At 44.7% G+C, this 17,198-nt stretch overlaps 1 protein-coding gene and 1 non-coding gene across 2 annotated transcripts; one reads left to right on the top strand and one right to left on the bottom strand.

The window, feature by feature from the left end:
• Positions 1-88: 88 nt before the first annotated feature.
• stimate (STIM activating enhance) lies at positions 89-16,949 on the top strand. Its single transcript, XM_076990850.1, has 8 exons — positions 89-1,249; positions 3,319-3,367; positions 4,065-4,160; positions 4,300-4,421; positions 5,074-5,186; positions 5,328-5,405; positions 6,359-6,508; positions 15,036-16,949. The coding sequence occupies exons 1-8, from the start codon at positions 1,072-1,074 to the stop codon at positions 15,150-15,152; spliced, it is 903 nt and encodes a 300-aa protein (XP_076846965.1). The 5' UTR covers positions 89-1,071; the 3' UTR covers positions 15,153-16,949.
• Positions 16,950-17,020: 71 nt separating this feature from the next.
• trnae-cuc (transfer RNA glutamic acid (anticodon CUC)) lies at positions 17,021-17,092 on the bottom strand. The gene has a single exon. It is a non-coding gene; the product is annotated as a tRNA-Glu (tRNA).
• Positions 17,093-17,198: the final 106 nt, after the last annotated feature.

Here is a 17,198-nt window from a genome sequence, read left to right as displayed (position 1 = left end):
GAAAAATCGTATTGGCCTCTAAAGATTATACTACATATCCCAGCATGCGGTGCACTTGTATACGGTGACACGTCATCGGTGAAGGCCGGTACGCAGTGAGCGGAACAAGGGGAGTTACTTAAGGGCAGAACGTGATGTGAACGCCTTCGGGGATCCCAAACCAAATTTATTCATTTAGCATTACTTTCAGAAGATTATGTATCGAGCCTTTGGCTAACTACGTCCTATTAAGCTTACTCGTCGACTACTCCGCAGCCCCAAAGCAGCAACTTAGAAGCGCTTCGTGTTGATGGTGTTTTAAATGTACTTGAATTACTCTGATGAGACCGTCGCGTACGCTTAACTTGTCTAGCCAGCAGTGTGGATATGTTGTTTTTGTTTAGCTGCTTTAGTAAAACTACAACTACAGATCTGGTTTTCTGTGACATGCGTTGGCTAACGTCATGTGTGCTGTGTGCGCTGGTACATTTGGCCTGGCTGCTAGGGTAGGGTCGCTACCCCGGGGCCACACAGCTGCTGCCGGGCTGAGAGCACCAGCATGGCCGGTGTTGTGAGCCTCCTGGACGTCTAGATCATCCACCAACTTCTCCCACAGCTCGGCGTGGTGAAACGTTCCTTAGAGCACCAGTAGACTCCGATCTTTGACATGTTACAGTTGACTATTGAAATGAATGGTACTTGTCTATAGTAGCCCAGCTAGCTATAGAGCTTGTGTTGTGTTTGCTTGATGCAGATGAACCTAATCAAGTTCGCTGGCTCATTAACGTTACTGGTAATTAATGATGATGTTTGCCCCATGACCACTTAAGTGACGTTAACGTGGCTAACGAGTGCATGATGACGAACCTGACGGACATGTGCGTTAAGTTGTGATAATAGTGTGTATGTAGTAGGATGGATTGGCATAAAAGGGAAAATCCATTAGCTAGTGTTGCCGATAATTGAGGCATATTGATTATCTGTGCACGCCACTACAACACATTCAAGAAGCCTGTGCAGTCTTTTCGGATATCCTGACATCTGGTTTGGACCCAGGCTGGAAATATTGCAGCTGTGTCGATCTGAGCGAACATGGCGATGGCCGGAGTGGAGGTGGCCGCGCAGGGTCAGATGTTGGCGGTTCCAGCGCCCTCCAACTCCTCACCCTCGGACACTGACATGAAGGGCTGCGCCAACGGAGACCTGATGGACTCGTTTGGGATCTTCTTGCAAGGTCTTCTCGGTGTGGTGGCATTCAGCACCCTCATGCGTGAGTTGACACCTCTTGTGTAGCTTTATGATACTTTGGTTCGTGATTACGCTGCACACACACTACCGCAATCGTGATCAAATTGAGAGCTTTTTATAAGTTTGTCCGCAAACTCATGTCAAATGCTGTTTTCTCTACAACCGAGATCTAAAAACTGAAAAGAGGGAGTGTACATTGTGATGTATAGTCATGTTGTAGTTTGAATGTGTTCAGTGTGTTTCATAAACAACTTTTACCTCATACTCTCAAAAGCTTAACTTTAACCAACAGAATCCCAGGAAACGGCATTACTGTTATTTAGTCAGAAATATGGTCAGTTGTACACACTTATGGCTGTAGTTACTTCGGATCGCCGTTATAACAGTTCCATACACTATTTGCAATCTGCCCCACCCCTCCATGAATGTAGAATATGGAATGAAATATGGACTTGCAGTAAAGAACATGCTTCCTGGGTACAGACGGTTAAGATGCAGAAAGAATTGGAGACTTTGGTATAATTGTGAAGTACCACCAATACACATTGATGTGATCATTATAATATGTTATTATAATAATTATAATGGATAACTGCAATTATGGAGTACCTGGAATGTAGAACAATTATACACTTAATTACAATGTTGGGTAACTTGAGTCCATAGCATGTGAAGCACATGATAACTACTGCGATGTCAGGGTGTGTCAAGGCAGAGTTAGGTGTGTGTGTGGGAGAGAGAGAAAGACGGAGGCGGTTAACTCTCACCTGGTGATTGTGTTAACAGCTCAGGAAAGACTTGGTTGTTTTTGTTCTCTTCAGAAGAGTGAAGCACGTGTGTACACTGTGCTGCCATTGTTATTGAGTTCAGAGGTAGGTGACTGGGTTACAACCGGGCGTCCGGTGCAGGGCCTGGAAGTCTTTAGCCAGGCCCATTTTGGCTCTGATACAGTTCCAAGCTGAACTAGCTTATGAAACCATATGAACGCTACAGCACTTGCTGGTGTGGAATGTGTATTATTAGTATTTGTGTGACGTGTATTATTAGTATTTGTGTGATTGTGTATTTTTAGTACTATCTTCTGTAGCAGCTGCTCCGGCCACTGCAGGTCTCAGCATTTGTACCAAGCCTGTGCACACCTGGACAGTGTAAAATGGAGTCAGACCAGCAAATACCATTTTTGGTTCATGACCAAGTTCTCACTCTCCCACCATCTGCAGACTTGTAGATCTTTGAGCTGGTTCTTGGTGCCCTCGCCCTTGTTTGTTGTTGCCAGTGAACAGGAGAGGGCTGGGTTGGTGAGTGCTGGCTGGTGGCCAGTGGCACAGACACAAATGACCATTGTCAGAAACAGCCAGTGCTTTATTTATGGCAGTTGTTGCCATGTATGGTGAGTGGGCAGTAGGAAGAAAAGTGATGGATCATCCCTTATTCAGAGCACCATGTATGCAGCCGATGGGCCCAGGTGTTCAAAGCCTGTGTACACATGCCCATGTTGTGTTTTCTGTTTTGAGTTTAATCTATGTTGGGCGGTCTTCTTTTTGGTCGGTAGTGTCTGGTCAGTGTCTTTGATCTGGGGCAGCAAAAATTATTATTTTATAACAGACTGACTGGTTCCAAAGATAAAAGCTGTGGACAGATCTGCAAAGTAGGTGTTCAGTCAGCTAAAACAACCTGCATGAACGTTACTAATTATCAGATCTATAGTTCTGTTGTAACTTCACATAGTAGTGTAGCTGATATTTTATTTTATTCTGTTCATCTCCATAGTAGTTTCTATTTTATGAAACTTTGATCCGAGTTCACCTCTGGTAAATCATACCTAAGTGTTCAGAGAGATCTGGGTGTATTCTGTTAATAGCAGTTCTGGGAGGTAACGAAGACTCACTAGTGCATTCTTTTTTGTGTAAATAGTAGTGTCAGAGACTAGTGCCAGAGGTCACTGGTACAGTAACCTTATGTGTAGTCCACTACTCTACTGGTAGGATTAACCCTATCCCAGTGTGTAGTCCACCACTGGTTGCTGGTGTTGAGGAGCTCTGTGGCTCACGCTTGTTTTCCCACACTTCTCTTTCTCTCCCTCCACTGCAGTGAAACGCTTCAGAGAACCCAAGCATGAAAGACGACCTTGGAGAATCTGGTAAAACATCCATTGTTAATGTCCTTTGAGCTCCTCTTCTGTAGTGTGAATGGCAGTGTTGAAGTTGTACTACATAATGGCTCAGCCCAGTGTTGTTCTATATGAGCTTCTCTGTTAAAGCCTGGAGATACCTAGCCCTGAAGGTCTTTTGCTGTTCAGTTGTGTCCTCCAGCATGGAAGGAGAAAGACCACTGGCATTCTTTATCTTGTTTGCTTCAAATATATTTACAAAATAATAATTAGAACATACAGCTTTCAAACAGCTAGGGTTAGTTTCTTAGTTCAAGACTCTGTCCAAATCGGTGATTTATGTCCTTGCTTCATGAGGGTAATTAATCTCAAGCAATAATGGAAAAATTTTTTTAGTATCAAATGCTTTAGAAATCATGCCAGTATAAGAGACACAAAATTCTAATCTGTCATGCACCTTCCACATTTAGTGAATTGATCCCATCTGAATTGTTAGTAAGGCCGTTGGGCCCGTGACCGTGTAGCTGTGAGAGACCTTGCAGTTCAGGTGCAGGGGACTGTTGGTGCTTTTGTGCTGAACTGAACCTGTTCGGCTACTTCCTGGCGTGACCTGTGTCACTTCTAGGCTTTCTTTAGCTGTTAGGTAACAGGTGACCATGACCAGGTGAGTTTGAACCAGGTCTCCTCCTTTTCACTACCCCTTACCAACTCCTTCCACCTCCCCCAGGTTTCTGGACACCTCCAAACAGGCCATTGGGATGCTGTTCATTCACTTTGCCAATGTCTACCTGTCTGACCTCACAGAGGAGGATCCATGTTCGCTGTGAGTCTTTGTCACCAGTGTTGTCAGTGTCTCGTGTTGGCGTGCTGCCTGTGATGCTTCTCAGTGTACTTCATTCTGTGCAAATGATTTGAGATGCTGACTCAATGGTGAACCCCATTTACTGTGTCATGATCCCCAGATACCTCATCAATTTCCTCTTGGATGCCAGTCTGGGCATGTTGGTGATCTATGGTGGCGTGAGGGCTGTCAGTGCCGTGGTGGATTGGAGGCAATGGGACTCGCTGCGCTTCGGAGAGTACGGTAAGCTTTCAGGACCTGTGCTTCAGAAAGCACGGTAAGCTTTCAGGACTTGATGTGTACACCAGTCCATAACTGGGCTTAATGCATCTGAAGGGTTCCCTTCAACATGGCTGTGTAGAGGCCAGTCCTGCACAGCGGGGTCTAAAGTGGCCGTCTGCGTGTAAACTAGCCGTGCGACGGCCGAGTGGTGCAGCATCTCTCGTTAAGACACCAGCGTTGCTACCTCCTGTGCGTCTGCACCAGTACACACCAGTACGGATGTTAATGGTGGTCTGTAACCAGTAGTTAAAGGTAGAACCTTGGTGTTCTGTTTGGGGGAGAAAATGCTGAGAACTTACTTTGCTGTGTCAGATTGGAAAGCTTGTTATCCTGTTTCCTGTTATCCTCTCCAGCCCACCTGTAGTACCAGCTGGTACTGCTAGGTGGCAGTGTTCAGCTCAGCTCTGAACACTGCCTTTACAAAGGGAAGGATTTTATGATCATTGATCATTGCTTTCCAAATGGGATGAGGATGTAAAATCCTCTGGTCCCTAGTGACGCTGCCACTGACTTGACACACGTCTTGTGATTTCTTCTTTCTTCTTCTGCTTTTTGCAGATTCGGTTGTGATGAGGATCAGTTACTTCATTACTTCTTGTGTGTGTGTGTGTAGGGGATCCTGTGCAGTGCATGGCCTGGGCGGGTCAGTGTGCGCTCTATATTCTCATTATGATGTTTGAGAAAGTGGTCATCATCCTCGTTCTGCTCATCCCACAGTGGAAGAAGGTCAGTGGTGCGTGACACGAGATGCGGCTCTGCTGGGCTTCATCTGTGTTCAGAGCCTCAACACTGTGACATTTGTGAGCTTACGGATTCTGATTGATGTCACGATCCTGACTGTCCTGTTTTTGTCTGTGTGTGGTGTAGTTGGCTATGCTGAATCCTATTACAAACCCCCATCTGGAACTTGCTGTCGTCATGCTAATTGTGCCGTTCTTCGTCAACGTAAGTGCCAGTTTGCATGTCTGTCTAGCCCCACAGGGCTGCCTCCTGCTGCCGCTCTGTCTGGTCATTCTGAGCCTGGGGATTCCGGTCTCACCTTCTTATCAAAGCACAGAAACAGCACTTACCAAAGTCCGGAATCTTAGGCTGTTCTTGATTTTAAACCGTGATGCCGGTTACCTGTCTATATTGTTTCTTCTTCATCGCAGTCCTGCATTTTCTAGTAGACAAACAGACAGTAGACAAATCGTATCTTGCTAAATCGCCTGAGAGTGTGGGTTGACCTGACTGGTATTGCTTTGACCTGGTTTTGGTCATGTCTAACCAATCAAGAGTACTATGTGACACACATTTATACGAATGTCATCTGCTGTGGTGTCCTCCAGGGCTCAATGTTAGGTCCTAATCTCTCTATGTGCTTACATTGGCCACATTTGTCAGTAAATTTAATATCTAATTTCGGTGTCATGTAGACGTCACATAACTATATCCTTCTACCCACTGACCCACAGGGATTCCATTGAGCTGATTTGCAATAATGTCCTTGATGGGTCACAATTTCCTGCAACTCAGTGATGACAAAATGGTATTTATGCCATGTCACCAGTATCTCTTGAACTGCGTTCTGTCTGCTTCATGACATAGCCAAGGTCAGGAGTATGTTCACTTACTGACAGAAATTACATTGTGTCTTTACATCTGGACTACTGCAGAGCAATGCTCACAGTTCTCCCCAAGAATCTCGTGTCAAGCTCACAGAGGGTTCAAAATGCAGCAGCGGGTGTACTGACGCAAACAAAGATGAGAGATCACATTACTTAAATAGCTGCACCAGCTGCCTATGTCATCTAGAATTGACTATAACATTCTATTGCGTACTTTCAATTGTTCAATGGTCCCCCATGTTAGCAGTTTAATCAAGGCATATAATCCTAGGGACGTGTGTGTGCGTCCAGGCCCTCATGTTCTGGGTGGTGGATAACTTTTTGATGAAGAAGAGCAGAACAAAAGCCAAGCTGGAGGAGCGGGAAGCAGGAGACAGCTCGCGCGGGAACAGCAAAGTGCGTTACAGACGTGCACTCTCTCACGACGACTCTGAGTCAGAGGTGAGCTCACCTGAAGCTTCTTACACCGACTTTCTGATTTTTACTTGATGGTCATTAGCTTTTCACAAAGGTTGCATGCTCCCTCTCTTTCTCTCTCCCTCTCTCTCACTCTCTTTTTCTTCCTCTCTCTTTCTCTTCCCTTGAGTTCACACGGTCATGGCATTGCTCACAGATGAGTATTGGAGCAGGATGTTTGCCTTACCTCTTGGCTTATTATTTGAATTCTGTGTGTGTGTGTGTGCAGGATTACTGCAGCATTCTGCTTTAGTGTAGTGGAGTATTGTGTGAGATAATAATAATTACATTCATCCCATCCACCTGCCTGTGAAATTGTAATGTCTGGTTGTATAAATAAATACTTGAATGTTTTCCATGGTACACATACACTCACCGGCCACTTAATTAGGTACACCTGTCCAACTGCACATTAACGTAAATGTCAAATCACCCAATCACATGGCAGCAACTCGATGCATTTAGGTATGTAGATATGGCCAAGATGCTGCAGGTGATTTAAATGATTTTGAACGTGGCATGGTTGTTGGCGCTACATGGACTGGTCTGCGTATTTCAGAAACTGCTGATCTACTGGGATTTTCACGCACAACCATCTCTAGGGTTTACAGAGAATGGTCCGAAAATATCCAGTGAGCAGAAGTTCCGTGGGTGCAAATGCCTTGTTGAGGCCAGAGGTCAGAGGAGAATGGCCAGACTGGTTCGAGCTGATAAAAAGGCAACAGTGACTAGTCGTTACAACCGAGGCCTGCAGAAGAACATCTCTGATGCACAACACGTCTACATTTACGGCATTTAGCAGACGCTCTTATGCAGAGCGACTTACAAAGTGCTTTGCTTCTTATCACAGAATACATCCTAGGTAATTGTACGGATAGGCCAGAATTCAAGATACCATTGAGTCAGACTACTACTAAACTACAGGAGTCAGTGTCATTACCTAGTGTTTTGCAAGTTAGACGTTTGCCAAGAAGCACAAATAACCATAGACAGACATACAATTTAAGAACAACGGCAAGTGGTATCAGCTGAGTTAGTGTTCTGGTAAGAACTCAACAAACAGGTGAGTCTTCAGTCTACGCTTGAAGATGGCAATAGACTAGGGGTGGGAATTGTTTACTATCTCACGATTCGATTCCGATTTTGGGGACCACAATTCAATTCAAAAATCGATTTTCGATTCAAAACGATTTTCGATTCAAAAAATGATTTGATTTATAAAAATGTCTGCTTCAGTCTATAAAATCTGCATGATCTACTACAGTCTGCTTTGCAAGACAGAACGACAAATACAGAAAATTAAGTGTCTTTCACATTTAATTAACAAAAATTAAGTGCTTTGGTAAAATAAAATGGTTTTTGTTGTTACCAAAATTCTTGAGCTTCATTTTGCGAGCTGTCAGGGCTGGCTCGGATGCAGTTCTCCCAGCCGTTGCTAGGGGCACCAGAGTCAGTCCCAGACTAAACCGACGTAACCGTACGTTCTCAGCCAGTCTCTGCTTTCTCTGAGATTGCTTATCGTTTAATGGTGTCTCGCCACCTCTCTCTGTTATGCTTTCTCTTTACTTATTCGAGTATGTCATGCGTTGCTTTCTGACCCATCTCAAGTTTTCCCAATCCTGTATGTCTTTCATTTATCCACGCTGTTTTTTAGTTACTGTTGTTGTTTTGTTTCTTCCTCCCGACTCACTACGGTTGAGTGTTATTTTTCACGCGTTGTATTTTCCGCATTGGTTTTTTGTTTCTATTTACTCCGTGCCCTCACGGTTTTGCTTTCTATTCTCTTGCGCGTTGAGTCTTCCGTGTTGTTTTGTTTGTTCGTTCTGGGTCGCTGTGCGCGTTTCCCTCTCGCTAATACATGTGACGAGTGTCAAACGTCTTGATCTTGCGAGCCGGCACTTGGGTCCATCCTTCTCTATATTATTTCTCACCCTTCTCTATATTAACGCTCCCGTGCTCACCGCGTTACACAAGCCTTGCACACGAGCTACATTGTGTCCAGTTCGGTCTTCCCCGGCATTCGGTAAAAACCAAAATGAACCCATATTTTTGCCTTAAATGAAGACCAGACACGTTGAGTATCTCTTTCCTCCATGTGTTTTGAAACTTTTCCGCGCATGAGTATGTCCCAGAACATGCTGCGTAAAGTCTCACGTAATTTTGTAATTACGTAACGCGAGACTTCACCACGACTTTGAATCGATTTTGGGACATTTAAAATCGATTCTGAATCATGGTAAATGAGAATCGATTTTTGATATATGAATCGATTTTTTGGCACACCTCTACAATAGACTCTGCAGTCCTAGCAGCTAATGGAAAATCGTTCCACCACCTTGGAGCCAGGACGGAGGATAGTCTGGAGCTTTGTCTTCCATGAGACTTTAAGCATGGAGTTTCAAGTCGAGCCAAGCTTGAGGTTCTGAGTGTTCGCTGTACAGATCGGCTTTTTACCATGCACATCATGTAGGGAGGGGCCAGTCCATTTTTGGCTTTGTAAGCAAGCATCAAGGTTTTATATCTGATGCGTGCCGCTACTGGAAGCCAGTGAAGAGAGCGTAGCAGAGGAGTCACATGTGAGAACTTGGTTAGATTGAAGATCAGTCGTGCTGCAGCATTCAGAATTAGTTGTAGAGGTCTGATGACCCGTAGAGGAATACCTGCAAGTAGGGAATTGCAGTAGTCCAGCTTCGAGATTACTAGAGACTGCACAAGCACTTGAGTAGCTTCCTGTGAAAGAAAGGGTTGTATTCTTCATATGTTGCAGAGGAGAAATCTGCAGGATTTGGTCAGCTTTGAAACATGTGTTGAGAAGGCTTCGAGCAGTTTCTGATGGTGTTAACAAGATATTCTCAAAGGAAGCTGTGAGCAGTGATGTCAGTAACGCGTTACTTAGTAACGCGTTACTCTAATCTTACCACTTTTTTCGGTAACGAGTAATATAACACGCTACTATTTCCAGTCCAGTAATCAGATTAAAGTTACTTATCCAAATAACTGTGCGTTACTATTTATATTTTCCCTAGTAAAAATATATATTTTTGCTTTCTTCTTGGCTCAGTTATACTTTTGCGTCTGACCGTAGCGCTCGACTCCGCACGCTGCGCGCGACCCTGTGAGAGCGCGAGCACGTTTTACAAGTCATTCTTTGCAGTGTCCTCCCGAAACGATATGTGGTAGTATAAAGAAACACCCCTCAAAAACAGGGGAAGGAACATTTACCTGATGAATTTTAATGTTGCTTTGTGTTCCATGTTTGAAAAGTGCTGGAATTTTGACTAACGTCGCCTACTTTAAAATGCTTGAAATTGTAATGGTATTTCGTTTCACAAGCTGTCTGACTGAACTGGGGTGGGTTTCCCGAAACGTTCGTAGCTTCATACGAGGTTACGAAGTACTTGGCGCTACGAACGTTTCGGGAAACCCACCCCAGTTAGCTTGTATTACGTCTACAAATAAATTTACAAATAATACCGCGCAGCTACACAAACGTAATGTCAGGAGATACTGTAGCGACTCCTACTCCTCACGGCGAGTCTTGCCCTTTAAGTGACACTGGGGGGCGGAGCCTGCTCGCACCAGGGTTGCGTTATCAATAAAGTTTCCCTCCTCGGGATTTTTGGATTAAGCAGTTTCTGCCTCGGTTACCGAACCTGCTTCAATACATTGTTACTGTTAAAAATGCACTTCCAATAAAGTGAGTATTGGAAAAATTTATTTTGCTGCTGAATGTAACTACTAAAGTAACTTGTAATCTAACGTAGTTACTTTTAAAATCAAGTAATATGTAACGTAACTAAGTTACTTTTAAAAGGAGTAATCAGTAATCGGATTACTTTCTCAAGGTAACTTAGCCATCACTGGCTGTGAGGTCATTGTGTGGGTTTGGGGTTCCTGGAATGTACAGAAGCTCAGTTTTGCTAGGGCAAAACTATAAATAAAGCAATATCTGTCATCCATAAAGCAATATCTGCTAAGCATGCCAAGATACGCCTAGAAACCTGGGTGTCAGAATGAGGGAAGGAAAAATTAGCTGGGTGTCATCAGCATAGCAGTGATAAGAGAAGCCATGAGACAAAATAATGTCACCAAGGGAACGAGTATATAAAGAGAAGACAAGAGGGCCTAGGACTGAGCCTTGGGGGACTCCAATGGAAAGTTTACATGGATTGGATGTAGATCCTCCCCATATTACCTGATGGGAACGGTTTTCAAGATATGACTGGAACCATTTCCAAGCAGAGCCAGTCACACAGAGGCTAGAAAGAACAGAGAGGAGGATGTTGTGGTTGACCGTGTCAAAGGCTGTAGAAAGATCTAGAACAGGGGTCGGGAACCTATGGCTCGCGAGCCAGATGTGGCTCTTTCGATGGCTGCATATGGCTCGGAGACAATTTTTTACTAAAAATAATAATGCTAAAATATAAACGTATTTCAATCCATTAATTTCTTGCCGCTCACGTTTGCGGGTGGCAATCACTTCTGCAGTCATTTAAAGCGCGTGTTGGAGATTTTCGTGTGCGTACTCGTCTTTTTAAGTTTATCACCCATCCACACGAGTGTGCAGTGGACGGCGCTGACCTGAGTTACATCCCCGGTGTCTCAGTCAGAGATTTTCCTGGATCGCGGACCAGCTGATTTTCCAAACCTGGAACGCGCTTCCCATCATACACACACTGCAGCGTGTGAGTGTTGCTGTACTGACAATGTTTGGCTCTACGTATGCATGTGAGCAGTCGTTTTCACATCTAAAACATTAAGACCAACCTACGATCACGTTTAACAGATGGAAGTCTCAACGCCTGCATGAAGCTTAACCTCACCACGTATCAACCAGACTACAAAGCCATCAGCAAAACCATTAGTCGCATTAGTCGTTGTTAACAGCTTAACAACGTTATTTAAAAAAGAATTCCGAGACCTATTATACTTTAAAAGGGTTGGTCTTTACTTTAAATTTTTTTTAAACATATTGCAGGGTTGCATTGAGCGTGCGACACACACACTTGACCGTCTTCACACGCTCACACGCCATACATCCGATATCTCACGCCGAAAAAAAATCTAGTTTATTTACCTCTGAGTTACTAGTTCGCTCTGGCACCAACCACTGGCGATCCATCGATCGCAATACGCGATATACTTAATTCTTGTGTGTGTGTGTGTGTGTGTGTGTGTGTCGTCGTCCCCCCCCCCCCCCCCCCCCCCCCCGTCAACAACTTGCGTTCGCAAGTTGGCAACCCTTATATTGTATGGCTCTCATGGAATTACATTTTTAAATATGTGGTGTTCATGGCTCTCTCAGTCAAAAAGGTTCCCGACCCCTGATCTAGAAGAATTAAAACTGATGATAGATTGGTCACTGCTTTGAGGGCAGTTTCTGTTGAGTGTGCCCGTTTGAAGCCAGACTGATTAGGATCATGGAGTTGGTTCTGGATGAGGAAGAGAGATAATTGGTCATAGACTGCTCGCTCCAGAGTTTTTGATAGAAAAGAAAGAAGTGATACCGGTCTGTAGTTGTTCGTGTCAGAGGTGTCAAGTGTTGCTTTTTTCAGGATTGGTACCATCCTTGCCATCTTGAACACGGTAGGTACATGACCCAAAACTAAGGAGTTGTTGATGATTGCTGAGATGAACGGAAGGAGTTCTCTTGACATATTCTGGAAAAGAGTGGAAGGAATTGGATCCAGTGGGCATGTAGTAGGATTGCTAGAATTCAGAAGTTGATGTATCTTGTCTGAGGAGAGAGGGGAGAAAGAAGCCAAGGAGTTGAGTGTTGGATTAGAGATAGTAGTAGGTAGGTTGGGACCTGGGGAGAAGGACTGACGGACTGCTGCAATCTTCTTTTCAAAGAAGGAGTGAGAGAGGATGGAGGAGGGGGTGAGGGAGGTTTAAGGAGAGAAGAAAAAATACTGAATAACTTGCATGGGTTGGATGCAGATGATTCAAATTTCTTTCTGTAGTAGGCAGATTTTGCTGATGTGACTTCCAGTGAGAACTTTGAAAGGAGAGATGGATATGAGCGGAGGTCTGAATCTAAGCGACTTCTCTTCCACCTCCTCTCTGCAGTTCTTAGATCTCTCCTGTGGCTGCGAAGCACTTGAGTTAGCCAAGGGGTGGATGGAACAGATCTCTTAAGCCTGGGGGAGGGAGGACACAGAAGATTGATGGATGAAGAGAGCATAGAGAGGAAAGTTTCAGTAATTGTGTCCAGTGAGAGAGAAGACAGACAATTCTGATGAGGAAGGGAGGACAAAATAGTGGCAGCAAGTGTTGAGGGATTGATGGTGCGCAAATTTGGGTGGAATTAAGAAGACTGTACAGGGGAAGTGTGAGTGGAGATGGCAGGGAGGGGGAAAGAAAAGGATAGAAGGTGATGGTCTGACAGGTGGAGTGGGGTGACTGTGATGTCCGATGTTCCGGTGGCTCGTGTAAAGACCAGGTCCAGAATGTTGCCTGCTCTACGAGTCGCAGTGGATGGGTTGATGGCGAGGTCAAATGACGACAGCAATAGAAGGATGCAAGATGAAAGAAGTTTGTCGGATGAAAGGTTGAAGTCTCCAAGGAGAATGAGTGGATTTGCTTCAATGGTGAATTGACTAAGGAGGGTATCAAGTTCGTCAATGAAGTTATCAAGGGAACCTGGAAGGCGCTAAATGATGTGAAGAATAGTGGGAAGGAAGAAATTGAAAGGGCTGAAAAGGAGAGTTGGGTGAAACGCCACTCTGGAGATAAAAGTAGACCTGTGTCACCTCCCATTCCAAGGCGTCGTGGGGAATGGGTGAATGAGAAGGCAGAGGACAGAGCAGCCGGAGTTGCAGAGTTCTCTGGAGTGATCCAGGTTTTGGTCAGAGCCAAGAAGTGTAGCGAGTGGAGGGATGCAAGAGCTGAGATGAAGTCAGCCTTCTGGACAGCAGATTGGCAATTCCAGAGGCCTCCAGTCACTGTAATTGGCGTTTGTGGTGAACATTGTGGGTAAATTAGGTTCTTGGTGTTGTGATGGCTATGATTGTATCTATGAGCTCTGTGAGATACATGCACAGGAATTGGCTGACACATTGTGGAATAAAACAAGCTTTATGGATACTAGCAGGGAAAGAAAATGGCAGAATAAGTTGAGACTTAGCTGGGTTAGAGATCCAGTGTCCACGTCTAACTTTGAGGTGGTTGTGCTACAGTAGCAGAAGACCACACCGGGTCCCACTCCTGTCTCTGCTAAGAACAGGAAACTGAGGCTACAGTTTGCACAGGCTCACCATAATAGATGTTTCACAATAGATGTTTGGAAAAACATTGGCTGGTCTGATGAATCTCAATTTCTGCTGTGACATTCGGATGGTAGGGTCAGAATTTGGCATCAACAACATGAAAGCATGGAACCATCCTGCCTTGTATCATCGGTTCATGCTGGTGGTGGTGGTGGAGTTGTGGGGGATATTTTCCTGGCACACTTTGGGCCCATTAGTACCAATTGAGCATTGTGTCAATGCCACAGCCTACCTGAGTATTGTTGCTGACCATGTCCATCCCTTTATGACCACAGTGTACCCATCCTCTGATGGCTACTTCCAGCAGGATAACGTGCCATGTCATAAAGCGCGAATCATCGGACTGATTTCTTGAACATGATAATGAGTTCACTGTACTTAAATGGCCTCCACAGTCACCAGATCTCAATCCAATAGAGCACCTTTGGGATGTTGTGGAACAGGATATTTGCATCATGGATGTGCAGCCGACAAATCTGCAGCAACTGTGTGATGCTATCATGTTCTGAAGGCAAAAGGGGGTCCAACCCGGTACTAGCAAGGTGTACCTAATAAAGTGGCTCATCAGTGTAGAGCTACTGATATGACTCAGACTCGGGGATTGCGTGATTGGTTAACTGCTCTGCCTCTGTTAAGATTATATTTAATGTGAGATATTGGTGGGTCTATATTTGATATTTAGTTTTTTATGTTAAATCTATCTTTTATAAGGGGTATAAGTTAATCTTGGCTCAGTCAACATTTTACATTTTCCCACAAGAGCTCAAAGTCAACATACATTTATCAGAAATTTGAAGACTGGATGTTTCAGTACATCACACTGTGTGTGAAGTGTTTTATGTTATGGGTGTTTACTGTGTTATGGGTTTTTCTCTCCGTCTGATCAGCGTGCATGTCTCTGTGTGATCAAAGTGCATGTCATGCCTTGTTCTGTTAATGAACCATTTCTATGTTTGGACAAACCCCCAGCACACCATTACTCGTAGTGTGGGAGTGTAGCTGCCGTTGAAAGCATTTAACTTGCATGTGAGCGCTTCTTTTATCAGACATGAATGAAGTTATGATTATCTAGTGCCTTTTCAAGGACCCTAATGTCACTTTACAATTAACATACACAACTATTACATCTAGTCACATGCCAGTGAAACTGTGACATGATCAGCTGAGGGAATAATCTATCTCTCTCCATCTCTCTCCATACTCCCTCTCTCTATCCATCCACCCTCCCCTGCGTGGGGGTTCAGATCCTGTTCTCTGCAGACGACGAGATGGAGGACTCGGACCCTGACGAGGACTCGCGCCGTCTCACCGGCCTCAAATCCGTAAAGAAAAAGAAGCATCGTCTGGGCATCCCTGTTTGAGGCCAGGGCCGGACGCAGGGGCGCCCTCGTCTACCTCATCCACTCTGCCCTGCTGCCCCCTGCTGGCCAAGGCCTCTCCCCACAAGAGGCTCAGCACACAGGAGCAGTCAGCCACCCCGAGTACAGCCTTCCATGTTGGAATCAGTGCTGTGTACTTTTCATGGGTCAGCAAAGCTTTTGGCACATCATTATCCTCATCATGAACTGTGGGGCGTGATTAAAAACAGCAAATGATCGAGTGACATCAGGATACTCTTCCTCTGTGGTGTCACCGTGGAGAGGCATCCGTCTCCTTTGTAAAACATTTGTACTGTCACACTCACACTTTCTGAGGCTTACTATGATTGATTATGGGTGGTTTCTGGAGCATCTTGATAGACGAACACTAGATGTCCTATGGGGTTGGGCTTACTGTGTTGTCCTGGGTGATTGGATGTGTTTGTCTGGATCCTCTTTGAGGGTCTTTGCACTGGAAGAGGTGCTGGTTGCTTAACCCTGTAGGTTAGATATAACCACACACTGTATAGCTTACAAGGCTGTTGTCATGGCAGCCAAGTCTGGGTGTGCATTTGGCAGCAGTACAGAGCAGCAGAATCTGAGCACATGTACCCAACACGTCTAGTTTTATTTTTACTTTTTTATTTTTATTTTTTAACCTATTCTCATTACTACATTAACCTTTGTCACTAATACAATTTTTTTTCGTATGTACTAGTGCTGATGACAGGCTTGGCTTTGGCAGAGGTGGGGGGTGTTAAATGTTGAACTCAGGACAAAGGTTTGTCTGGCAGTACTGTGGAATATCAATCTTACTTAAAGCAAGACTTTAAAGGTAATTACACACCTAAATTACACCTAAACTACCCAAAATTTAACACTGATTTTTTTTAGCCTCATGGCTGTGATCGGTTGTTTCAGCTTTTTGAAGAACACACAGGAGCTGCTGTTGGGTCATGAAAGCCCCTTTGCCTGCTGTATTGTGGAATTGCTAGCTGTGTAATAGTTGACTGTGCCTCAGAGGTCGTGTGTGTGTGCGCGCGCGCGCTATGGTGCATCACTGCTGTGTGTGGCGGAGGAGGGGCAGTCTCTCATGTGCTTGTCTGCATTTGCAATGTTTGTCCGTTTATTCTCAATGCAGGTTTCCTCTTTGTTTTGCACAAGTCTCTCACCATGGTGATGGGCTCTTCCCAAACCCCATTCAGAGGGCTGCTTTCTCCTCCTCTCTGTTCCTGTATTCTACATTTTGTTCCTGTAGCCGCGTATTTGAACACCCGACCCAATTTTACGTTTTTCCTTAATATAAAGGCTCAAGTGCTAGTGGGAGGGGTTCGGTACTGGTGAGCGTCTGCTTGGATGCAGCACATACTACTTTAAAGGCATTCCCTCTGCACCATGCCTTCTCCGTAGCGCGAGGGCTGCCTGCTCGAGACTGTTTTGTGGTCCTGCGGGGGAAGTGACGTAAGACGCTGATGCGCGGTCCTGAGTCTTTTGGGGCCGAGTACGTCTGGCCGTACGTACCTTATGTACGCTCCGTTACCTCAAAGTTGAATTAACGCTTGGTTCGTGGGGCGGGGTGCTCGTTTACCAAAACGATTACTGTGATGATTTTTTACGACGCTGAGGACCAATTATGGCAATAGATGGAATCAAACTTTCTCGTCATTCTGTGGGAATTGGCAGTTGGATATCAAAACTGAGCGGTCGCTTCAGTGTTCAAATTAACTATATAATTGAAATTACTGACAGATACATTGCATTACCATTATATATGCTTTTTCAATAAAAAATGTAAAAGTATCGACGAACTGCTTTTTTAAATCGTTTTTATACAAGCTTGGAGTATAACATTGTTAGCTTAAAAAAGCTAATTCCCTGACCGGGAATCGAACCCGGGCCGCGGCGGTGAGAGCGCCGAATCCTAACCACTAGACCACCAGGGAGTAGCGGACCTGACAAATTGCTGAAATACCGGGCAGTACGTGACGTGAAAAGAGGATGCACATATAGCATAACAGAAAAGAGGAATCTTAATGTTTTTACCCATTT

The sequence above is a fragment of the Brachyhypopomus gauderio genome, chromosome 1 (assembly GCF_052324685.1).
Source record: "Brachyhypopomus gauderio isolate BG-103 chromosome 1, BGAUD_0.2, whole genome shotgun sequence".
Classification (NCBI taxonomy): Eukaryota; Metazoa; Chordata; class Actinopteri; order Gymnotiformes; family Hypopomidae; genus Brachyhypopomus; species Brachyhypopomus gauderio.
Note: the sequence above shows the minus strand (reverse complement) of the source record. Positions and strands in the feature narration are given on the sequence as shown.

What these genes read in the sequence shown, in the direction of transcription:
- stimate (XM_076990850.1), top strand. Translation starts at nt 1,072, where the DNA reads ATGGCGATGGCCGGAGTGGAGGTGGCCGCGCAGGGTCAGATGTTGGCG. An exon ending in GGCATTCAGCACCCTCATGC is followed by an intron (nt 1,250 to 3,318) that starts GTGAGTTGACAC and finishes CCTCCACTGCAG; the next exon opens with TGAAACGCTTCAGAGAACCC. An exon ending in ACGACGACTCTGAGTCAGAG is followed by an intron (nt 6,509 to 15,035) that starts GTGAGCTCACCT and finishes GTGGGGGTTCAG; the next exon opens with ATCCTGTTCTCTGCAGACGA.